General features: G+C 37.9%; 1 protein-coding gene across 6 annotated transcripts in view; it reads left to right on the forward strand.

Moving 5' to 3' along the window:
- Window positions 1-26,183, forward strand: part of ARHGEF28 (Rho guanine nucleotide exchange factor 28) — a 298,642-nt gene that overhangs the window by 196,114 nt on the left and 76,345 nt on the right. For all 6 annotated transcript variants that reach the window (XM_063085738.1, XM_063085732.1, XM_063085736.1 and 3 more), the window contains 7 exons: window positions 706-913; window positions 10,210-10,321; window positions 13,201-13,278; window positions 13,893-13,935; window positions 18,289-18,412; window positions 18,739-18,871; window positions 25,735-25,790. In XM_063085738.1, the coding sequence (XP_062941808.1) occupies window positions 706-913; window positions 10,210-10,321; window positions 13,201-13,278; window positions 13,893-13,935; window positions 18,289-18,412; window positions 18,739-18,871; window positions 25,735-25,790 (754 nt within the window). The remainder of the gene's footprint in view (window positions 1-705; window positions 914-10,209; window positions 10,322-13,200; window positions 13,279-13,892; window positions 13,936-18,288; window positions 18,413-18,738; window positions 18,872-25,734; window positions 25,791-26,183) is intronic.

Genomic DNA, 26,183 nt, shown 5'->3' on the forward strand with positions numbered 1-26,183 from the left:
CATGAACCTTGAATGTGGAAGGTCAAATTCTTTCCTTTTAATTTAATGGCTGTGCAACTTAAATGAAAGAAAAGTTTTAATCAAACAGGATCCCTATCTGGTTCAGAGGTGGATTTTCCATAGGAATCATTTTTTAAAATCTCTAAAAATGATAACCTGGTGTGACATGTTTGGGCGAGACTTGCTTCTGACCTGTGTCTTGACACATCTCTGAGGCGAGACCTTGGCACGTCTCTCCTACCCTGTACCTCTGCCCTCCTGAGCTTTCCAGCTTGGCTGTGGGGACAACACAGAATGCCACGCCCGCTGCAGATCCTCACAGGCAGATCCCCGCAGAGGCTTCCATCCAAACTCTGTCCTGCATTTTAAATATTTGAAGTGTTACTATTTGGGGATTGTAATAATTACATTTACAAAACGTCAATAGTGAGGTTTGTACTAACTCAAAACAGCTTTTGTTTCTTAAGGTAATTGAAATGGCTTTTGCTAGGTAGAAATGTTTACTTGGGAAAACATAAAATTTTGTTTAAAAAGAGATTTCGGGGAGGAAAAATGATAAAACTAATTAAATATTAGTTGGAAATTAAATGAATACCCATTGCACCTCACACCGATGAAAGAATCTGAATTCAGAGACATAGAAACCCATGACTGCATCTGTCTGCTTACCTGGTTACTTATTCACTCACTCACTCTGTGCTTTAGCTCCAGCCTTGATGCCCTGGATGCTGACAGCGAAGGCGAGGGGCAGTCTGAGCAGTCACGCGTCTGTTACACCCCGGCCACTCAGAGTTCCTCAAGAGCTGGGATTCCTAGTGGGGATGAATTGGACTCTTTTGAGACCAACACTGAACTGGATTTGAATATCTCCAGGGCTGAATCACTTTCTCTATCAAGTAATCTGCAGTCGAAGGTATTCTTATTGGTATTAATTTGGTTTATTTTTTTTTGAGTGTGGAGAATATGTTGTCTACATCTCTCCATTTCTATCTGAAAGACTAATTATTTTTTCTTCACACATAGGAACTTTTTTTTGTTTGAGAGACCCATGTGATACTTGGTTGAGTCTATTTAAATTTTTCTAGTCCCACTCTGTTTTAATGTTTCTAGTCCTTACTCTTAATGGCTGATTTATATTTCCATTAATTCACCATCAGTACCTACCATCTTTCACTTACTTGGAAAATTTTACCATTTCATACAGTGATTTCTACCATCATCCCTTAAGCAAAGGGAGAAAAACTGATAGTATTAAATGAATTTAAGTGATCAACCCTGTTTTGCTCACATAAATTTTTGCTTGGCCAGGCAATGAGGTAAATGATGCTAGTAAAGCAGAGGTGATGTTTGTGGAGCATTCCTGGCTGCGTGAACTAATCTGGAACACCATAGACTTTGTTGGCTTTTCCATAGGAGCCAGTTATTTTCTTGTTGGCAGTTTCACATTGGAGTTTTATTTTTTTGTGGTTGTTTTTTAAAAAATTGAATGCATTCTTTCAGTCTTGCAGAGAAAGCTTTTTTGTGTTAGAAGTCAAACAGGAAGAAAACATACTTCTGTTATTGTCTTGTTTTCTCTTTAAACTGAGTTTACTACTGTAAAACAAGGTGCTGTGTCAAAACTTCTCTTACTGTGAGCATAGGATTGTTATGATAATGCCTTATTTTTGTAGCATGTTCTACAAAACATGTTTTATGTATGTAAAAATATATAATTTTCTCATAACTCACCTAGGACATAAATTGTGCTTTTATTTTATTTTATTTTTTGATCAGATAAAGTTCTGGAAAGGTTAGCGTTTTGTGCGGGTTGTCCTAGCTTGTTGATAGAGTCAGAACTCAAATGTAGGTCTTCTGACCACAGAAAAGGACCTGGGTCATTTTTCCTCAGCTTTAAAACATGTAGAGCTGTCATAATCTTTTGAACCTGAAGGCACTGTGATGTTTCTGGATAGTAAGAAAATGGACATGGTTGTTAATGTAGATACTTCTTTAACATTTTGAATGGAATTGTGAAAAACTCATTATTACTTGGAATGAAAAATAATTCAGTCTTTGTGAAACACTTTCATATTATTCACTTTTAAAAAGAATCAGTCCTATGAAATATATCTTGCCTTGCTTCTGTAATTACCCAGTATAACTTTTTCCTAAGGGCTTTGAACAATTTTCAAAGTTCCATTGTCATGAAAAATGATTACCATACATGACTTAAATGGAGAGGATGGAATTTGGCTAGGGCCCTATGTGGCCAGCTCACAGTTAGGGTTATAGGACAGCTTGGGATGGCCTTCTTGACAGCCGGCCCAGTGGGCACACCCTGATAAGATAGTTGGGAGCCACAGCCCAAGGCCCTTTGAAGCAAGGTCAGGCTCCTGTTTTCAGCTCTCCTCCAGGCTCTTTAAACTAAGCGTAACCATGTGTTTTCACTTAAGGGAACAGAACAGACCAGTGCTTGTGATGGACAGTTTCTTTTTTTTTTTCTTTTTTTTTAAACTTTATTTTTGTGTTATCCCATATAGTTTGTGAAGCACATTTTTATTTTTAAAAATCAATGTATAATTTACCTACAGTAAAATTAATCCTTTTTAGCGTACTGCTTTATGAGTTTTTTTGTTTGTTTGTTTGTTTGTTAAATTTTATTTTCTCGATATACATTGTGGCTGATTATTGCTCCCCATCACCAAAACCTCCCTCCCTTCTCCCTCCCCCCGTCCCCCCCAACAATGTCCTTTCTGTTTGCTTGTCGTATCAACTTCAAATAATTGTGGTTGTTATATCTTCTTCCCCCCTCTCCGGTTTTGTGTGTGTGTGTGTGTGTGTGTGTGTGTGTGCGTGTGTGTGTGAATTTATATATTAATTTTTAGCTCCCACCAATAAGTGAGAACATGTGGTATTTCTCTTTCTGTGCCTGACTTGTTTCACTTAATATAATTCTCTCAAGGTCCATCCATGTTGTTGCAAATGGCAGTATTTCATTCGTTTTTATAGCTGAGTAGTATTCCATTGTGTAGATGTACCACGTTTTCCGTATCCACTCATCTGATGATGGACATTTGGGCTGGTTCCAACTCTTGGCTATTGTAAAGAGTGCTGCGATGAACATTGGGGAACAGGTATACCTTCGACTTGATGATTTCCATTCCTCTGGGTATATTCCCAACAGTGGGATAGCTGGGTCATATGGTAGATCTGTCTGAAGTTGTTTGAGGAACCTCCATACCATTTTCCATAGAGGCTGCACCATTTTGCAGTCCCACCAACAATGTATGAGAGTTCCTTTTTCTCCGCAACCTCGCCAGCATTTATCGTTCAGAGTCTTTTGGATTTTAGCCATCCTAACTGGGGTTAGGTGGTATCTCAGTGTGGTTTTGATTTGCATTTCCCGGATGCTGAGTGATGTTGAGCATTTTTTCATATGTCTGTTGGCCATTTGTATATCTTCCTTAGAGAAATGCCTGCTTAGCTCTTTTGCCCATTTTTTAATTGGGTTGCTTGTTTTCTTCTTGTAAAGTTGTTTGAGTTCCTTGTATATTCTGGATATTAATCCTTTGTCAGATGTATATTTTGCAAATATTTTCTCCCACTCTGTTGGTTGTCTTTTAACTCTTTTAATTGTTTCTTTTGCTGTGCAGAAGCTTTTTAGTTTGATATAATCCCATTTGTTTATTTTTCCTTTGGTTGCCCGTGCTTTTGGGGTCGTGTTCATGAAGTCTGTGCCCAGTCCTATTTCCTGAAGTGTTTCTCCTATGTTTTCTTTAAGAAGTTTTATTGTTTCAGGATGTATATTTAAATCCTTAATCCATTTTGAGTTGATTTTAGTATACGGTGAGAGGTATGGATCTAGTTTCATTCTCCTGCATATGGATATCCAGTTATCCCAGCAGCGTTTGCTGAAGAGGCAGTCCCTTCCCCAGTGAATAGGCTTGGTGCCTTTGTCAAAGATCAGATGGCAGTAAGTGTGTGGGTTGATTTCTGGATTCTCTATTCTATTCCATTGGTCAGTGTGTCTGTTTTTATGCCAGTACCATACTGTTTTGGTTATTATAGCTTTGTAGTATAGCTTAAAGTCAGGTAGTGTTATGCCTCCAGCTTTATTTTTTTTGCTCAGCATTGCTTTGGCTATGCGTGGTCTTTTATTGTTCCATATAAATGACTGGATAGTTTTTTCCATTTCTGAGAAAAATGTCTTTGGAATTTTGATGGGGATTGCATTGAATTTGTATATCACTTTGGGTAGTATGGACATTTTCACTATGTTGATTCTTCCAATCCAAGAGCATGGAATATCTTTCCATCTTCTTGTATCCTCTCTAATTTCTCTCAGCAGTGGTTTGTAGTTCTCATGATAGAGATTTTTCACCTCCTTGGTTAACTCAATTCCTAAGTATTTTATTTTTTGGGTGGCTATTGTAAATGGGCAGGCTATCTTGATTTCTCGTTCTGCATGTTCACTATTGGAGAAAAGAAATGCTACTGATTTTTGTGTGTTGATTTTGTATCCTGCTACTGTGCTGAAATCATTTATCAATTCCAAGAGTTTTTTTGTAGAGGTTTTAGGCTGTTCGATATATAGGATCATGTCATCTGCAAACAGGGACAGTTTGACTTCATCTTTTCCAATCTGGATGCCCTTTATTTCCTTCTCTTCTCTGATTGCTCTGGCTAGTACTTCCAACACTATGTTGAATAGGAGTGGTGAGAATGGGCATCCTTGTCTAGTTCCTGTTCTTAAAGGAAAAGCTTTCAGCTTTTCCCAATTCAGGATGATATTGGCAGTGGGTTTGTCATATATGGCTTTAATTATGTTGAGATACTTTCCCTCTATACCTAACTTATAGAGGGTCTTTGTCAAGAATGAGTGCTGAACTTTATCAAATGCTATTTTAGCATCTATAGAGATGATCATATGGTCCTTGTGTTTGAGTTTATTAATATGGTGTATCACATTTATTGATTTGCGTATGTTGAACCAACCTTGCATCCCTGGGATGAATCCCACTTGATCGTGATGAATAATTGTTCGTATATGTTGCTGTATTCTGTTTGTTAGTATTTTAGTGAGGATTTTTGCATCTATATTCATCAAGGATATTGGCCTGTAGTTTTCTTTTTTGGTTATATCTTTACCTGGTTTTGGTATCAGGATGATGTTTGCTTCATAGAATGAGTTTGGGAGATTTGCGTCCGTTTCAGTCTTTTGGAATAGTTTGTAAAGAATTGGTGTCAATTCCTGTTTGAATGTTTGGTAAAATTCTGCTGTGAATCCATCTGGTCCTGGGCTTTTCTTTGTTGGGAGCCTTCTGATAACAGCTTCAATCTCCTTTATTGTTATTGGTCTGTTCAAATTTTCTACGTCTTCACAGTTCAGTTTTGGGAGCTTGTGTGTGTCCAGAAATTTATCCATTTCCTCCAGATTTTCAAATTTGTTGGCGTATAGTTGTTTATAGTAGTCTCGAATGATTCCTTGTATTTCAGACGAATCAGTTGTAATATCGCCTTTTTCATTTCTAATTTTTGTTATTTGAGTCTTCTGTCTTCTTTTTTTTGTTAGTCATGCTAATGGTTTGTCAATTTTATTTATCTTTTCAAAAAACCAACTTTTTGATTCGTTGATCTTTTGAATTGTTTTTTGGTTTTCAATTTCATTCAGTTCTGCTCTGATCTTAATGATTTCTTTCCGTCTGCTAACTTTAGGTTTGGATTGTTCTTGTTTTTCTAGTTCTTTAAGGTGAAGTGTTAGGTTGCCATCTTTCTATTCTTCTGAAGTGAGTGTTTAATGCAATAAATTTTCCCCTCAATACTGCTTTTGCAGGATCCCACAGGTTTTGGTATGATGTACCATTGTTTTCATTAGTTTCAATAAATTTTTTGATTTCCTGCTTGATTTCTTCTTGGACCCATATGTCATTAAGTAGAATGCTGTTTAATTTCCATGTGTTTGTATAGTTTCCAGAGTTTCGTTTGTTATTGATTTCTAGTTTTAATCCATTGTGGTCTGAGAAGATACATGGGATAATTCCAATTTTTTTGAATTTATTGAGACTTGATTTGTGACCTAATATGTGATCTATCCTGGAGAATGATCCATGTGCTGATGAGAAGAATGAATATTCTGAGGTTGTTGGGTGGAATGTTCTGTAGATATCTGCCAATTCCAATTGGTCTAGAGTCTTGTTTAGATCTTGTGTTTCTCTACTGATTCTTTGCCTAGATGATCTGTCTAATATTGACAGTGGGGTGTTCAGGTCCCCTGCTATTATGGTATTAGTGTCTATTTCCTTCTTTAGATCTAATAGAGTTTGTTTTATAAATCTGGCTGCTCCAACATTGGGTGCGTACATATTTATGATTGTTATGTCTTCTTGATGGATCAGTCCTTTTATCATTAAGTAGTGTCCCTCATTGTCTCTTTTTAGGGTTTTTAGTTTAAAGTCTATTTTGTCAGATATAAGAATAGCTACTCCAGCTCATTTTTCTTTTCTGTTTGCATGGTAAATCTTTTTCCATCCTTTGACTCTTAGTCTGTGTGAATCTTTATGGGTGAGGTGGGTCTCTTGTAGGCAGCATATAGTTGGGTCCTCCTTTTTGATCCAGTCAGCCAGTCTGTGTCTTTTAATTGGGGAATTTAAGCCTTTTACATTAAGAGTTGTTATTGAAAGGTGTTGATTTATTCCTAGCATTTTGTTGGTTGTTTGGTTGTCTTAGGTGTCTTTTGTTCCTTGCTTTCTGATTTACTGTTTGGTTTCTGTGTTTGTTAGTTCCTTAGGTTGTAGATAGCATTTTTGTTTGCTTGTTTTCTCTTCATGAATGCCATTTTTATTATACTAGTGGGTATTGATTTTTCTTGGGTTTTTATGGCAGTGGTAGTTATTTTTCAGGAACCAAACCTAGTACTCCCTTGAGGATTTCTTGTAAGGGTGGTCATGTGGTAGTGAACTCCCGCAGTTTTTGTTTGTCTGAGAAATATACTATTTGCCCTTCATTTCGGAAGGATAGCCTTGCAGGGTAAAGTATTCTTGGCTGGCAATCTTTGTCTTTTAGTATTTTGAAAATATCATCCCATTCCTTTCTAGCTTTTAGGGTTTGTGATGAGAAGTCTGATGTTAGCCTGATTGGGGCTCCCTTATAGGTGGTTTGACGCTTCTCTCTTGCAGCTTTTAAGATTCTCTCTTTGTCTCTGAGTTTTGCCAATTTGACTATGACATGTCTTGGAGAAGGCCTTTTTGGGTTGAATACGTTTGGAGATCGTTGAGCTTCCTGGATCTGAAGATCTGTGACTTTTCCTATACCTGGGAAGTTTTCTGCCACTATTTTGTTGAATATGTTTTCAATGGAATCTCCATTTTCCTCCCCTTCTGGAATCCCATGACTCGGATATTTGAGCGCTTGAGGTTGTCTGATATCTCTCTCAGATTTTCTTCCATGTTCTTGATTCTTTTTTCTTTCTTTTTGTCTGTTTGTGTTATTTCAAACAGCCCATCTTGAAGTTCAGAGGTTCTCTCTTCAACTTCGACAAGCCTGCTGGTTAAACTCTCCGTTGTGTTTTTTATTTCGCTGAATAACTTCTTCAGTTCAGCAAGTTCTGTTACATTTTTTTTCAGGACATTGATTTCTTTGTACATTTCCTCTTTCAGATCCTGTATACTTTTCCTCATTTCATCATGATGTCTAGCTGTGTTTTCTTGTATCTCATTCAGTTTCCTTAGAATTATCACTCGAAATTCCTTGTCAGTCATTTTAAGGGCTTCTTGTTCTATAGGATCTAGAGTTTGAGATTTATTAACTTTTGGTGGTGTACTTTCTTGATTTTTTGTATTTCTGGTATCTTTTTTTTGATGTTTATTCATTGTGGCAGGGGGTTTCACAGTCCACCGGTTTGAGACTAATGACTAACTAGGATGTTGCTGTGGTTGCCAATTTGGTATGGCTACCTCCGTGACTGCTCAGTTGGCCTCTAGTGCCTTGTGTGTGTGGTTGCCTCGGGTCTTGGGCTTCTCCGGGGAGCCACCTTCCTGGTCAGCTTGGACTCTACTGGGCTGGTGGATCACGTACCACAGGGTGTGTGATCGCTGTTGAGCTTTCACTTCCTGTGCAGGACTTCTCCCTGTTCCGTGTGTGCTCTGGCCCAGACTGTTGGATCGTGCAGTGGCGACCCCACAGGGTGTGTGGTTTCTGTCAAGTCTCTGCCTCCCTGGCCGCACATCTCCCCACTCTGTGCGCACTGTGCTGGGCTGGGGTGTGTCTTCTGCAACCCTCGTCTATCAGCTGGGCCTTCAAGACCCTGCTCGGCACCGCCTCGCCCAGGAAGTCTACCAGGTTTCTGCTAGGCACAGATGACCGGTCGCTTTGGGTGCCTTTGTAGCACTGTGTAGATCTTTCTCGGGACTTGTTCACCTTTGTATTCCCCTGGTATAAACCGAGTCTAGCGCCCGCCTGCATCCAGCTCTCTGGCAGGTTCAAGCGGACCTGGGAACTCTCCTACCACACTATTCCCAACCAGAAATTGGTTAGGCTTTTTTTCCGAACTGGTGGCCGCAGAGATGGTATCTGCCTTCCAGTAACAGGAAGTTTACCGGGGGCCGTAGTCCAGGGTGCGGTGGAGTGACAGTCGGCCTGCCCGTACTTCCTTGCCCTCCCAACACTGGCCGGGGACGCCCCACGCCACCAACCCGCCAGAGAACCGTGGAGGGAGTGGGCTTTTTTTTTTTTTTTTTAAAGATGACCGGTAAGGGGATCTTAACCCTTAACTTGGTGTTGTCAGCACCACGCTTTCCGAAGTGAGTTGACCAGCCATCCCTATATAGGTATCCGAACCCGTGGCCTTGGTGTTATCAGCACCATGCTCTCCCAAGTGAGCCATGGGCTGGCCCTGTGCTGGACTGTTTCTGATGGCCTAATTTTAGTAAAGAATTTTGCATTACTTTCTTTTAGCTCTTACCTTAAGTGATATCTTAAAAATGCAAGAGCAGGATCAATTCTAAATCCTGTATAGGTTAGGAGTTGAGTACCATAAATGGCTTTAATGGAATTCAATTGCACATTCATTTAAAGTTTCTGGATCACATAAGAAAACCATGTTTTAACTATTTTGATATCCTGTGTTTTCATGTATGTTGCCAATATAGAATAGAAATAATGTGTAATTGAGAAAACACAAACAAAAATGGTAGGTCATTTGAAAGGAATAATATTAAAAGTATATAACTTGATATTCAGACATCATCCCAGAAAGTGCTAGATAGAAAGTCTGTTGAAAACTGAGCACAGGCTAGAAGGATTTGTATATTGACCTTCTGTATTTTTCCCTACAGACTGCAGCTAACATTATAAATTTAAATACAAGGGTATTTCCAAAAGTTTGTGGAAAAATAGAGTTAAAAGATGATATAGGGGTGACAATCAGCTCTGTATCTCATGAATATTCATAAGCAATAAAAAAATAGTACAAATCTTTCCATGAACTTTTTGAAGTACGCTCCCAGCTGTTTGGAAGTTTAAAAACTCTTATAAGTGGCTATTCCCTTACTTTCTTTTTTTTTTTTTTTTTTTTTGACTGGTAAGGGGATCGTAACCCTTGGCTTGGCATCGCCCGCACCACGATCAGCCAGTGAGCGCACCGGCCATCCCTATATAGGATCCGAACCCGCGGCCTCGGCGCTCCCAGCGCCACCCTCTCCCGAGTGAGCCACAGGGCCGGCCCTATTCCTTTACTTTCTAATAATACTTAAGTAGAGTGATCTCAGTCAATATAGAATTTTGTTTGAATGCTACAGTATAAAATAAAATAACTGACAACTCAGGTAAAAGTAATAAGTCAAACTCAATGTTGAATGTGCAGAGAAAAACTCATTTGGCCTAATTTTTATTTTAACCAAGTTGTTTGGAATGTCATAATTACATCCTGAAGTACATATGAGGGTACTACAAAAAGTTCAGGGAAAAGTTGAATCAAAAGATAATACAAATCTTTCCACGAACTTTTTGAAGACCTCTTGTATAGAAACTATTTCCAGAAGCTCAACTTTACTTAAAAAGACTAACAGCATTTTAAGAGTTGTGATAGGCAAACAAAAATGAATAATTAATAAGATCTTGTCAGAAATGTTCAGGTTGAATCTTTCAAAGATGCTGACTTAGTAAGATTCATGGTGAACCTATACTTTGAAGTCTCACATAGAGTTAAAAGAACTTTATTATGATCTCTTTTAGGAATCATTGCTTTCTGGAATACGCTCACGTTCTTATTCCTGCTCATCGCCCAAAATTTCTTTAGGAAAAACTCGGTTGGTGCGTGACTTTACAGTGTGCAGTTCAAATGAAGGTAAGCATTATTTACCATTTAGCTTTGAAAGCATTCTATTCCAGAACAGATTTTGAGTTAGTGTAAGCACATGAACTATACAAGAACAGCAGGCAAGAATTTTCAATTCCATTTTCATAAATGATTTTTCTAAGTTCAAAAAAATTCTTTTCTCATTGAATGTCAGTCAAGTTGTAGATTTCATTTTGATGAAATTACAAATATGTACACATCTCTCTGCCTTATTCTTCGAATAAAATGTTTTCCTCAAGGATAGTGTAAACTAGAATTGATTCCAGGTATATCATTCTGAGGGCTTAGAGGATTTTATTTAAGTATATTATAAAAATTACTTTTGCCTTTATGCATAAACTGAAATAAACCAACTCCTGAGAACCAAAGCATTGCAAAATGGATTTTCTTTCTTTATTTAGCAGGAGACTTAGTTGAAATAACAATGTATTTGTAACGTGAATAAATACATATTTTTTGTGGCAATGTAAACAATCTGAAATATAACTTTTATGCAGTAAACTTTTAATTTATATATAGTTTACTATAAAAAGAGGTGCAAGTCATGTGTACAGCTTGATAAATTTTCAAAAGTGAAGTCAGATCTGTAAATAGAACAATCGCCAGCCAATTAGAGCTCCCCTCCCAGCCAGTCTTACCCACTGGCCCCATTTTCAACTTCATTTTGAAATGTATTTATTTCATATTTTCTGTAAATAACATGTAATAATTACATTTGAATTACTGTGCAATACATAGCATTATAATACAATTTTTGTTAATGTGTTAGATAAGGTCTTTCTTGTCTGTTATCCTTAAGAGTCTTAAAAGACTCAGAAAGCAAGAGATGTACTTAAATACTCTGTTTCCCAATACGTGACATTTAAAATAGGATTTATTTTATTCCTTCCTTTCTCTTCTTTTTTTTCTTATTTTTTGCTTTATTACAATTATTGTTATTATTTGGCATTTTTATGCTATGTGGAACAATACCGAAAATACCATCTTTGTGCTTGAAATTGTTATCCTAAAACAATGACTCATGTATTGTTGAGGTTCAATAAATATTTGTTGAATGACTATGATAGATAAGATACATAAAATACAAAATAAGTGCTGCTATTCCCTTCTGCACCCCCCTTTTCTGGGATGTATTATTAGAAGAAAAGAAAGCAAAATTGATAATAATGTCAGTTTTTGTTTTAGAATAAGGAGATGGAGAAAAGTTCTAAGAGAAAGTAAGAAAGGATACAACTGCCTTGGGAGGACAGGAAAAAGAAGATGGATTGAATCTTGATCTTTGTTTTTTATTTCATGGCTCTATCTGGGATCTCCAGTCTCCCCGACCTTAATTTAGTTGGGATTCCTTTTAATAGCAGCTTGACACCTTTTCACTGATAGTCCTAGCTGGCAAATTAACTTTACACAGTAATTGTTTAAGTCTTCAGTGCATTGTGCAAAATGATGGCCTTGCCTTTATATCTGTGAGATCCCTGGTTTATAATGTCAGAGTTCTGAAGTTTGAAATTATTGACCAGATGACTGAGAGGAAATTGATTGTTTCTGAGGAAAAAGAGCACTGCTTTATTAATTCTTTAATGAACAAGGAAGGGTATCTTCGCCTTACATACAAACCTTTGCATTTGAGTTAGAAAGAATAAAAAACTGACATCAATTCCTTTTTTAAAATTTTATTTAAAAAAAAAATTTATTTGTAAATACAACATTGTCTTTTGGCAGTATATTTAAGACAGGGCTATTTGAATGAAGTTTGATACTATCCAGAAGGTAAGAATTAGAACCAGGCAATTTATGTTCAGCCTGCACATAAAATATCCAAAAATTCCAATGGATAGACTTGTATGGTTGCAGATGTTTTTGGATCAATGCTAGTTAGGTCAGCTAAAACAATAGGGCTATGAAGAATAAATTAACTCCTAATGACAAAGGCATAATTTTAACTCCATTCCAGTAATCAGAGCATAAGTGTGAAAGTTTGCCTAGTTCAAAGAATATTTTAATGTTTCATTGTTTAGTTTGCTTAGATTAATCAAAAGTAAGTTGATATTTGTGTTGCTATAAATCCTTGATGAGTTTTCAATAGTCTTACGAATTTTCTATATGTGAACATAGTCCAAGTTTCCCTTTGTCCCAGTGAGTAGCTCCCACGTATGAGCTATAATGCAGATAGAGATAGGATGCTCTTCCAGTCCTTTTTATTCTTTGTGATGTTCTCTCTTCCTTGTCACTTCCAAAGGATTACTGTCATTTCTTATGCCCCCCCTCCCCCGCCTTTTTTTGAGCTAGGAGTACAACAGTGGCAACTTTATTATGTAGTATTTATATGCGTAAAACAAAGACCAGTCTTATAATTCCCTTTGGTACATTGTATATTTAGATAGAAAGGAACATTGCCAGTATTGAAATGATAGTTACAGCCTCACCAAGAGGGAGAAAAGTGTTCTACACTTAAGAATTTGAGGAGTGAAGTAAACATACTTTGGGAAGTTTTTGTGAACTGACGGATGGAATCCTATTAGATTTTATCCAGTTGCCTGAGTCTGTTCTGTTACTTTATAGCTTGATTTTCTTGGAAATGTGCCTTATGCTGTTGGCACCTCAGCCCGTTTACAATAAGGATAATGATTTCTGCCTATGACTTAATTTGAGGAAAATATTTATAATGGCTATAAAATAAAGCCTTCAAATTCTTCAAAGTCAATTTTTTTATTATGTACAAGGTAATATTAGGTACAGCATTGATATTTACACATTTCTGAGGATATTTGTTTTCCTCCTCATGTATCTGGCCCATTGCCTTGGCAACCTAGTTTTACATCTTCAGTATTCTGGATTGTAACAGTAAAGGATCTGTCCCTGCTCTGTAGATGGTGTGCCCCACAGTGGCCACTCCTTCCTTCAGTCTCTCTCACTGTCTAAGTCAGTGTCTCTGCTCCATCTCTGTAGTAAGTACTATGGTTCCAGAAACAGGATGGCGCTAAGCTGCTTGCATGAGCCTGCGCTTTTACCCACCATGAGTCCAACGGGAAAGGTGGTTCTCACCTGTGCATGAGCCACACATCACATCTCTGAATTGGCTGCTGCTCGGATTTTATAAAGGCACTGTTGCCATATTAGAATGGACTCTTCCTGATGCTCGCCTTCAAGACTTTTCCTTTGAGCTTTGCTAAAAAGCTGCTAAGATATTTATTGAGTCTGTATGTTGGGGAATTAGTGTTATGAATAAAAGATGAAGCTCTGGTGAGAAGTATCCAGAAAGATATAACTAATTTTCTGAACTTCTGAACTGTTTGCTGCCCCTTGCTGATGCTAACTTATTTCATAAAAAGTTAGTAAATGTTGCCATGTTTTGGCCTCCTCCCCACCCTCTGCAAACTAGGGAAAGTGATAAAGCTATCCAGGGCAATACCCTACTTACAGAAGTCGCTTGTTTTCTCATTATTTTCTAACTGGTGGTGTGTATAATGCTAAAATACAGTCGAGTGTGTGCATTTCAGACTAACATATGACTGTTGGTTTGTCTGCCTTAGTTTTCATTTTATTGTTCTGTGTCTTGTAGAGCAAAGAGCTTACAGCTTACCGGAGCCACCAGAAGAAAAAAGGTACTTTAACTGTTCCCATTTTCCTGAAGGACCACTTGATCCATCTTTGGGAATGTCTGTATATCACTGTTGATATCTGTTCAATAGTTCATGGGTGGTTTCTGTGTGATGAGTCTAAGACCCGTCGCTCCCTCTGTGACCTCTCTCAGTGTAGAGTGGCCAGCCTTACTCCTTTTAGTCGTCAGATGTGCAGGACAGGAAGTTCTGCTTTGAGTTATTTTCAAAACCAAACATCTTCAGTGTACAGGACCAGGGGAGCAGTGTGAAGGCTACCTGCTTTGGAAAGGCAACAGGCTTTCTGTAGGTCTGTTCCACTGTGACAAGACAACTTACTCTAATAACAGGCCCCTGGTTGGTCAATTATAGAAAGTGCCTAAACATCCCTGCTGTCTCTCTTTATGGATTTTTGGCTTAGCAATTGTAAGTTTGAAATAAAGAATAAATGATGCAGAAAGCACTTTAAGTATTATCAATTTTCTGGTTGAAAATGCAGATTGGAAAGCTTTAAGCCTAAGTGTCTATTTTTCCTAGAAGGTAAAACTATTGCTAGAGTAAAGCTTGGGAAGCAGAATAGTATCCAAGCATGATCGTTGAGTTCTCTCAGTCTTGAATAACTAACTGCTTATGAGTCATACTGTGAAATAGCCTTTAGGTTAGGTGCAAAACAAGTGCCCAAAGTGGCATAAATACTTTGCTATAAGAGACCATATGAAAAGGTAAAATAGCTTTAATTTTAGTGATATTAACACTAAAACTCCAAAACCTTCTAGTGTATAGATCAAGGTGGACTCTTTTGTTTTAAATCTTGGAATGAAAGTCTCTTTTGACTAATTTCTATTTTTTTGAGACCAGAAGAGAAAGTTTTAGATGAAACAAACAGAGGAAGACTAAGAATGCCCTTGAAGGGTAGGACGACGATGGTGGTGATAGCGGTGGCAGTAATAACTGGAACTTATTGGGTGTTTTCACGTGCCTTATATTGCGTTAAGCAGCTTAAATTTATTACCTCATTTAAGCAATTTACTTCATAATTCTGGAATTTGATCATCATCTTGGTCATCATTTTGATTAGCAGACTTCTCTTCTCATCTTTTTAACAACTGGAGAAGTAATGGACTGATTATAAAGATTAAAAAACAACAACAAAAATATATATTTTCCATTAGGAGAGGGATTTAAGAATGGAAGAGCCAATGTCATGCTTGGTTAAATAGTAGCCTATAAAGTGTTTTAATTTGAATGTGATATATGTGGAATCCCTTTCTGATTCCTCAGTCCCTATCACTCCTGTTTCTTTCTGTTCTTTAATCTTTCTTGGTCTTCATCCTGAAAGCACGTGACTCTCTCCGTCATATCCTCTGGTCTGTCTAGTAGAGTAGATCTTTCATCTCATCTGCTCCATTCCTGATATCTTGCTGGATGTGCTAATAAAATCCCCAGTTATACCTAATGCTTTTCTTTGGTCTTGTTATAGATATTTACCTGAGGAGCTGACTTCTTTGGAATTCTCTTATGTATATTAATTACTTAGTTTCTGGAAAAGGATACATCCAAATAGAAATGGGCTAACTCCAAATCTTGCTCATTTCAGCAGATGCTCCATCTGTCCCAGTATCTTAACAATTACACGGCCTGCCTCAATTATTTTATTGCCGCCACCTAGCTTAAATATATTACATCTATTTTCTTTTTTTAAAAAATCTGAATATGTAAGTGTTTAAAGAATTTCCTTTGTGTCAATTTTTTATTTGTATAGTGGGAACTTCTTTTAACATTTTAGATGCCCAGTTCTTTTAAGAATAGAAGGTTATAGATATAACAAATTAAGGGTTAAGATATTGAGGATTCATATTCTTAATATATTTTAAATATCTGTTTACCTATTGAAAAGGCAATACCAGGAAAGTCCCTGAAGAATTGGGCTCGTAAAACTTTATTGTAAGTGATTTCACTGGTCATCAAATTGGTAAAAGAGATTAGACATTCTTATCCTGGGATGTTGAAAAGAACTTAATTTTTTCCAGATTCTTACAGATTTAAATGCTATTTAAATTCCATTGTGAAATCATTTGTGGATTTTCTTTTCTCAGTTCTTGTCTAAAGGACCTAATTGTTATATAGGTGAATACTGCGTACTTAAATTAGATTTGAAACGTGGAATCAACTAACTTTCTCCATTTTCCCAGAGGTTACAGTGTTACCCATTCTCATAATCTGATAATGGATTATGTCTGTGGTACTCACATTTCTACCAGATCAGGTGATGGTTCTACATTTTTAATTTTTTAGTGTTTCAGCATTTTTATGTTTACTTTGTCATCCCTCAGGTCTTATCAACCTTTAAGCTTAAAAGGTTAAGTGTTATGGTTTTATATCATTTTGTAGAAGTATATAGAATTTGTAACAAATTGGGGTACACCTACCTAATTTTAGTCAAAACTGAAACTGTTGTTCTTGATATAATCTTCTGTAATGTGGAGAATTGGAAGTAGAGTTGATTAACCAAGAATCAATTTTCTTTTATTTGAGAGTTCAGTTGTGTTCCTGCTGGGAAGTACGGGAGGAGACTTCTTGACCTCAAAATCCACATTGACCTAACCATCCTTAAATTCTGAGATTTAGGTCTTCTCACCACACTGCTCTGATCTTAACATTGGATTGTACTTGGTGGGATCACAAAAGGTGTGGTTCCAAGAAAGGATTTTTTAAGCTCTCAAATTTGTTTTTCTTTCCTAATTGCAAAAGTAAGCCTACTGAATATTATGACATAAGTCTTGTAAATTAGGAAGCCCAAGACACCAGAGGTTATGGAAAATTTCATATATTTTATTATATTAACCAGTTAGTTTCCTAAGGGAAAAAAGTTCTAGAGGTGGCTATGGAAGTAGAAAGGAAATGAGACGGTCCAAGATATTTTTGTTACTCTCAGTTGTTGTAGGGTACGCTCAATTCTGTTCACCTCTTTTCTCTGAGTAGCAAACCCAATTTGATTTACTGTGCAGGATCCGAGTAGCAAGAAACATACTGTCCTGACTACACCTTTAGATCTGCATGGCTAAGAGGAAGCTCTGAAGCCATTTGTTATTGTTTTTCTAAATGCAGTCATAAGTTTGAACTCTGAAGCAATTAATATAGAGCTTAAATAACTTAGTTTTGTTGTAGTATATTCCGGATGGGTACATATTAAAGTGTGGGAAGGGGTCTTAGAAATAATTTAGTCTAAGCCTGTCATTAATTAGATGAGAAAAACTAAAGTTCTGTAAAGTTGTCATTGAAAGCAACATTTTCATGAAATGTAATAATTATATGTTTTGGTGTATATCAACAATTTTCTTGCTTTTAAGTATTTCCCAGAGACAAATGTGGTAGCTAGCTACTAATGCTGAAAATGAGAAGTTTGGGTGGTAGAGACTATAGCTAATAATGTTTATTAGGGAAATGCTCAGTCTACAGAAGTGTAATCTGGTTTGACATGGTTCTTATGCTGATTTTTAATATATTCTCTCTCTCTCCTCTCTCTGTGATAATACTAGAAATATAAGATTATCGGAGGAAGATCTACAAGGAAATGTAACACTTTATAGCTTGGATTTGTTTTTTTTCCCTAGAGAATGATTATATGGGTTAGAATAAAATAAATGATGTTCAGTGTGTTCATAGATTGGATACACTTACTTCTAGCTTGCTTTTTATTTTTGATATTACCCACAGCCTTCTCTCCTGTATGACCTAGAAAGTCTCAGATTGCAAATAGCCCTGGTTGAGTGGGAGAGACTGAACCAAGAGACAGATAGTCTATTTCTCAGGCCATATCAACCTAGGAAGTATGTGTCTACTAAGTATTATCTCTGTTCCAAAAATAAATAAAATCCAGTTTCATATTGTTGGTTATTTGACCTCTCTGTGCCTTAGGAAATTTCTAATAGTGTAGTGAACAGGGAGATGAGTGTTTTCAGAGTAAAATTCTAAGCCTGAGATATCTTTTATTTCCCTGATATTTTATTATTAATTTTTTCAGGTATAGAGAAAAATTGAAAGAATTATATACTGAATACCTTTTTCTACCACCTAGATTCTACAATTGTTAACACTGTGAGATAGTTGCTTTATCACATGTCTATTCACCTATTCATTCATCAATAACATATTTTAATAAAGAGTTTCTATCTTTCTCTATAGAACAACCACTAAAAGCTGAAAATGTGTACACATACATACATATACACATGTATGTGTATATATTTCTTTCAAGTTTTAATAATACATATATGCATATGTATTATGTATGCATATGCTGTTTTTTTGCTCCCTCTCTAAGTCCTATAAGTCCTGATAACAGATTCTTTTCTACAGAATCCAGGAAGAAGAATGGGATAAATACATCATACCTGCCAAAGCAGAGTCTGAAAAATATAAAGTGAGCCGAACTTTTAGCTTCCTCATGAATAGGATGACTAGCCCTCGGAATAAGTCAAAGGTAATTAAGGTCTGCACTTATTTTCTGTAAAACATAGATGGCTTAGTCTCTCAACAATTAGCATATTTTCCACTTTCCCTTTAAAATCACTTACCCTAGATTTTATACAAACCTTTTCTTATGGAATATTGTCCAAGTCATCAGAAATAGTAAGACAAGCAGTCCTGGGGAATATTTCCTTTCGGTGGTGGGGTGCTTCACTGTGTGAATTCCTGATATCCCAACAGAAAATGTAGAGACTTTGCTTGTATGACTTCTGCAAGAAGATCGGCTCACAGCACTTTCCTTTTCTCATTTTCCGCACTTCCCTGCTGCTGTTTCTGAAGACGAAAAGCAAGGATGCCAAAGACAAAGAGAAATTGAATCGACATCAGTTTGTCCCAGGAACATTCTCTGGGGTTCTACAGTGTTTGGCTTGTGATAAAACGCTTCTGGGGAAAGAGTCCTTCCAGTGTTCTAGTAAGTTCTAAGGTCTAGTGTGTGATGTCTTTGTGTTTTGTCTCCCCAGACAGTAAGCTCCCTGAAAATAAGGCCGTTGCTAAGCACGTTCACATAAACCTTTTTAATGCTGCACATGTGATTAACCAGTTTACCAAGCGATGACTGATACTGGTTAGAGTCAGTACATTTTGTCCATAATTGATAGATCCCTGAAGCCCAGACTTGCATACCTCACTGCCTACTTGACATTCCCACCTGGATGTTTAAAAAGCATCTCAAACAATTTGTGTCTGAAACTGAGCTCTTATCTCCCCCTCCTGTACCCACCTGAAAGCTGATCCTCTCAGTTAATGGTGACTCCATCATTTCAGCCAGATGGCTCAAGCCAAAAGTTTTGGAGTATTTCTTTTTCTTTCTTTTTTTTTTTTTTAAAGAAAATGAAATTTTATTAATATTATTTTTTACATTCTAGGATGTTGTTGTGGAGCAGTTGGGAGGGAGGGGGAGAAGGAAAGGGGAAGGAAATGGGATGGAAGAAGGAGGAAGGAGGAAGGGTGGGATTGAGGCCTGTGGCACCCCCCTCATTCCCAGAGAGGAGACTGGGGGGCTTCCAGTGGTGGCTTGGGATATTTCTTTATACCTCCCTTTCTCCCATGTCCTACATCCAATCTCTCAGCAATCTTCTTGGGTCTATTTTCAAAAAAAAAAAAAAAACAAAAAAGAAACACACACATATGTGTAAAACCCATCCACCTGTCACCCCTACCACTGATGCCACTCTGGTCTAAAGCCACATTTCAATAGTGTTCTAACCAGTTTCCTTGTGCTTTTACCCCTGAAGTCTGTTCTCAAAGCATTAACCAGAGTGAGCTTGTTAAGGCATATGTTCCTGTGTTCAGAATCTTCCAGTGGCTTCTGATGCCCCCCGAGTATAGTCCGAAGCCCTGGCACTGGCTGCAAGGCCCCGTGTGATCTGTCCCATCTTCCTCTCTCTCTTGATCCCTCTGCTCCAGCTGCCGTCATTGTTGCTGTTCTTCCAGGATGCCAGCACAGTTCTCCTGCAGGCCTTCTCTGTCTGTTCCTTCTGCCTCAGTGTTGTCCCCTCAACACAGCCACATGGACCACTCAGATAACACCTTCTCAGTCAGGCCATTCCTGACCACCCGATGCCTGGCTTGTCCTTTCCCTCTTCCCTGCATGTTTTTCCCCAGCAGCATTTAACACCATCGAATTTACTGTATGCTTTGCTTACTGATGTCATTATCTGTCCACTTCTATGGGGTCTGGATTTTTGTGTGTTGAATTGTTCTTTGCTCTATCCACAGTGGCTAGAACAATGCCTCGTATGTAGTGGGGGATTAGTAAATATTTGCTGAATGAAACAATAATTCACAGAAGAAGAATTCAGGCCCAGACTGGTGAAAAACATTTCATGGTATTTGTGGGTAGCCAGAATTAGGGGAATATGTGGGAGGTGGATGGGAGCACAGAGGGAAGAGAAGAGCAGGGAAAAGTTACATGTAAAGTTCCTCATGACCTTCCTAGGGAGTGACTGAAATAAAAAACGTAAATGTTGTGTCTATAGTTGTACGTCTGATGAAAATATAATTGGCCCGTGGCATTAATTTTGCCAATGTTATTGCATGCTTGGGCTTTGCTCTCCTTGAAGGCTTGATTTCTTTCTCTTACTGGATCTGAAGTGGTTTAATTTGCTAAGTTTTCAGAGATTCGTTCTAAGTGTTGTTTGCAGATTGCTCCTGGCCTGCCCACGTTTCAGCGTCAGCTCATCTGTGTGGTGGGCATTGCTTTCTTAGGTGGATGCTCCACCTGCATTTACAGGACCTGATCCCTTCAGTTGTACCCCCAGCCACATCCAAGACCTCGCTCTCCCTGTTTTAAGACAAACTCCTTGAGCTGGGTAATCTACATTCACTGCCTTAACGTCCGTCCCTGCCGCTTCATTGACCATGTGCACCTTGGCCTGTGTCCACACTACTCACCAGAAGTCCTGCTGTTGAGGGAGACTTGAGGTCACTTTCTAGCCAAGTCTGAGAGTCTCTCCTCACCATTCAGACTCGCTGACCTCTCTGCTGTGTTCACGGTGACATCCCTTCTTTGTCTTTTAGGAAAATGTTCTTTTTTCCCATGGCACACTACCCATTTTACCACTTGTAATGCCTCCTTTTACCTAACTCTGAGTATCCTCCAATCTCAGTTCTTAGGCACTTACTCACTTCCCCTCTGTTGTTTCTTAGTCACCCACTCTTATGTTCTGAAATACCGTATTGAGACCCATTCCTCGCAGATTAACATCTTTATCCTTCACTTTGTATTTCCATATTTCCAGTTGCCTAGAGGCTGAGCACCCATGTAATCTATGGCCACTTTTGGGGATCAAGGCAGAACGACAGGTATAAACCAAGACTGTTGCAGGCACACTGGCTCCTGGGGTGATGCTCTGTGTGGGCACCATCACCCAGAGATTTCATTGTCTCCCAGACCCAACGTGTCTAAAACCGACCTTGAGATTTACGTGCAAAAGGCTGCCCTCCTGCTTGTGCTGATGCCACCACAAGCTGAAGCCCTGTCCACGCTGGTCCTGCGTCCCTTTAGCCCGCAGTCAAGTCTGTCGTTCGGTGGCTCTCTCATTTCCCTTCTCACCGTTGCCGCTCTCGTAGGTTCTCTTCACCACGTCCTGGACAGCTAAGGGCCAGTTGAGCTAGTTTCCCTTTCTCTGGGTATTTTCACCTGTAGTTTATGTGACTACTTTCACCGTATTAACCTTTGCAAAACACCACTTTCATTGGCCCATGTAAATTTAGGGATTTCTCTCTTTGTTTACTGGGCCAAGCCTGAGCTCTTTACACGGGCGTTCAGTTCCCTTGTCTGTGACCTGCTAACTGGTCCCACAGCTCCCTCCTCAGCCTTAGTTTACACCCCGAGGCCTTGCTGGTCCCATTGCCCTTTCTCCCACCACATGCATTTTTCTGCCTGCCGTTCTGCTTTGATACTCTCCCTTCTCCCAGTCTCCCCTACTCCCCTGCACACATTCAGACAGTCCACCTCCTCTTTGGAAGTCTTTCCTGACCGTTGTGGCTCAAATTCCTGCCCATCACTTTTGTGACTAATTGATCCTATTCCATTTATTAGGGTTATGTATAGTCTCTTTGGGTTTTAACTACTAACATAGACTAAGTTCTTTAAGGACTGTAATCACACAGTGACTCTTGTGTAGTCCCTAAAGCAGCGATTACAAAGCTGGCCCTTGGACACTGATGCCTAGTTAATGCCACGGCTCACTGAAGGTAAGATTTGGTAGTGAAGAATATGTTGGTTCATGCTGAGTTGATCAAGTAGATGATGATGGAGATTGCAGTGGAAGGTGGAAATTGCTGAAAATACCTAAGATATGTTTAGTTTTTAAAATAGCCATTACTTTAAGAAAATGGAATAGGATTTATAGAAGATATAAGGTTTAAAGAGAAACTAAAAATTATCTAAAATTTTACCACCTAGACAAAGTTGCTATTAACATTTTCATGGAGTCCCTTCTAACCATAAAAAAATTATGTCAGCCTTTAATGCTAATGTTTCACTTGAGGGTGATATCAAGGTTATGTAATTATTTTTTATTGTTAATTAAGATTGCTCTAATTTTTTACAATATAGTGTTCCAATGAGCATTCTTTTGTACATATTGCTGCTCAGCTGCTCACATCTTTGATTATTGCCTTAGATTAAATTCTACAGTCAGTATGAATAGGTCAAAATGTACAATTGATTTCCTGTTTAACCCACAATTTTTTTTAAAAAGTAGTTTTAAGTTTTACAGTTTTTTCGAAGGAAGGGAGAATAGATGATTTAAACTTTACTTATTATAACATGTGTAATCTCTGCCATTTTGCGTAAATAATCCTATTCCATGTGTTTTAATTGTTTTTAATTGTGGAAGTTAATATTTCTAATCTACAAACATGATATGGGGCTGGCCAGTTGGCTCAGCTGGTTAGAGCGGTGCTGATAACACCAAGGTCGCAGGGTTAGATCCTTGTACCTGCCAGCTACCCCTCCCCCCAATAATGTGATATAAAACAACACAGAAATATTCAAAATTCTGGTGTTATTTGTTTCTTTTAAATCCTGTGTTGCTAATTTTCCACAAAAATTGTATTTCTATAAAATTTTCTTTGTTTATAATAAATAGGTTTCACTGCTTATATTTTGACATTACGTTATCCGGTACACAGAAGTTCACAAATCACGCCTTTATTGCAGATTTAACTTTAATCAACATAAAATTGATTTTTTAATGCCATGAATTTCCTTTTGAATTGAATTTTACTTTGTCAAGAGAATTAATATTCCTCTTGCTTTTCTTTCATTTGTATTTGTCTTAACTATTCCTATGTTTTTGATTTGAAGTGTATGTCTTTAATTTAGCTAGAGATAATCTGTAATGTAACCAAAAGACCATGTTTCATTGCCAGGGGTTTTTCTTATTTACATTTAATTTTATTGTTACCAACTATCTTTTATAGCTCCTTGCTGTTTTCCTTGATGTCTGGTTTAGCTATTTAAACCATGTGTTGTTTGCTTTTATCTTCTCCAGGATTTGGCAAGATATGCTCTTTTAATAATTACTAATGATAGCTTTAAGGCTGTGTGAAGCTAATAATTTAATACTCTTTTATTTCTCTATATTTACCCTTTTCCCCTAGCCTCTGTTAATATATTGAATTAATTATTAAATTATTCTTTTTAATTGTATGTTTAATCTTTCAAGAATAATTTTCTATTTCAAGAATAATTTGACATCTTTATTCACTTCTGTGTCTCTACTTACAGTAATGCTTTAGATGTGATTCTTTGTTTAGCTTGTTTTACTGCTCACCTTTGTTCCTTTTTTTTTTTTTTTTTTAACTACAGCTAATCCATTCTCGAACCCATATTTTTAATTCTGCTTTCAATAGGTTAGAATAGGGTTCTTCTGTTTTGTGGAATCTTATGTATCTAAAGATATATCTCCGCTTCTTTCGCATAAGAAAAACAACTTACCTAGCTAAATGAATTCTTGAACCAAATTCTTTTTCCTTCAGTACTGTGTCAACGTTGGTCCAATACATATGGGCATTTATTATTACAGTGGAAAAGTCTGGGGCCTGCCTGACCGTATTCCTTTGTTGGTAACTCCCCTTTTCTGCCTAGATGCTTGAGGACTTTTAATTTTTTAATCATATGGATATTGTCAGAATGTGTTTACAGAATAAGTATCATTTAATTTTTTTCTTAGAAGATAGTGAAACCTTTTGATTTGCTGTTTTGGGTGCTTTTTCAGATTTCTAAAATTTTTGTCTATTGTGAGTTTTGACTGTTATTGCTTCCTATCTAATTTTTCTTCCTTGGATAAGTGTGATCTCTGTTATCTGTCTTCGTATGACATCTTCTATTTTATAATTATAGCCTTCTTCTCACATTCTGGAGGGAATCTTTCAGGTTAATTTCGTAGCACTGCTTTGATGCTCTTTGTCATGCCGATTCTTCTTGATTCAGTCTAAATTCTTGCTCTTGCCCTGTACCTTCCTCGCAGTCCTGGCTTGTCACATAAAGCTCTGTTTTCCTCTCATCCTGTTACCTATTTTCACCTCCTCTTCTCCCTTCATGGTCTTTTGGTCCTATTTTATTGAGGCCCTGTCTTCTTCTGTCTCCTACCAAGAACACATCTCAAATATCTAAATTTTTCTTCTCCATTTTGGGACTTCATAATCAGTAGCTTGCTCTTCCTGTGAGTTTTCAATATAACTTTGTTCTGTGGTATCTCATAACTCCTGCTTTTTTCTTTTTCCTTTAATTTACTTTTCTGGAATGAGAAGAGAGCTGTTCGATCTCAGTGTTTCCCAGCAGGGCCCGTACGTAGGTTAGCCTCAGCTCTACTCCTCGGCCGTGGGGTGTTGGCTGAAATGCCTCTTGAGCTGCCTACAGCTGGAGGACACACAGAGCTCAGCTTCTTGCCTGGTTCTAGTGGGATACTGGCACTCATCCAGCATGGCTTTGATGGGCCTAAATGGGATCTTCTATCCCCATGGAAGGATTGCTTCTGATGAAGTTTTTGATACCCCCAGGCTGCTCCATCTTAGATACAGTGTATGGGGTGGGATGAGAGGGTCGTGTGGGTGATGTGCAGACGGGAAGGGAGAGAAGGCAGGAAGATGACAGCCTGTCAGAAAGCAGCCCCCACATGGCACAGCTGTCCATGAACACAGCCTGGGCCTTGCATCTGGGGGCAGAAGGGGCCAGGGAAAGCGTTACCTTACCTTCCTCCAGTGACATGAGGCCACATTCATTTTATGACTTAAAACATGGGCAAAAGGCTAACTTTTCTCATTTAACTTGGCTACCTCCCACTTCTAGTTAGTGGAAATTCTTGTCAGAGCCTGAAAATACATTTTTTCCCAGCATTGTTATGAGTTTTTCTTTCTTTGCATCATCATAGGCATTTTAACCTGGTATGGGGAGTTGCTACCTGGCAAGTATCAGAAATCCAGTACAATATAATGCTATATAATAGGAAACGAGTTCTCAGACAGACACAGGAGCGTCACTGGAGTGTATATCATGCGTAATTCCAGGTTTCATAATTGATAAGACCCTGTGCAGAAGGGGAGAGAAATATCGTGAACGAAATTACAATATTACCAGTGTGCTTGTGCTTGAGGTGGGGGCTATGTGTGATTGAAATATTCTTCTTTCCTTCTTAAGTTTCTAAATATCTTAAGTTTACATGTTATTTTTTATAATGACCAGTAAAAGCATGATATAGTCTTACTCATTTCAGATTAACTTAAATAAGATGGATGCTTTTGTATCTTTCCCCTTTATTTCAGACTGTAATGCAAACGTCCATAAGGGTTGCAGAGATGCAGCGCTTCCATGTACCAAGGTAATCTCTTAGTAATCTGTGAATATTACCTACTTATATCTAGCTTGGTTGCTTCATATTATCTGTTTGAGCTTTTGTTCTTTTTTATTGCTGTCTAGATATATTTCTAAAGTGATTGCTGTAGTGATAACACCTACTCAAGGTGTGTACTTATTTACTTAACTGTAGGATGGTGAGCCTTCAGAGGGAAATCTGGAGTCACAAACCTCTATGTTAATTGAATCATATATCAGGTTACAGAGTTAGAGCTGTTCTAGAAGGTGACATTTCGGTGTTCATGGTGGTTGTCTCCTGTAGGCAGGAGAAAGAGTGAAGACTAGAAAGAAACAAGAAAGAGAAAGGCAGTCTTGGTAAGAGCTCTTTCAGCCTGGGTCTAGACACATGAGCTGGAGA

The sequence above is a fragment of the Cynocephalus volans genome, chromosome 2, assembly GCF_027409185.1.
Source record: "Cynocephalus volans isolate mCynVol1 chromosome 2, mCynVol1.pri, whole genome shotgun sequence".
NCBI classification, from domain to species: Eukaryota; Metazoa; Chordata; class Mammalia; order Dermoptera; family Cynocephalidae; genus Cynocephalus; species Cynocephalus volans.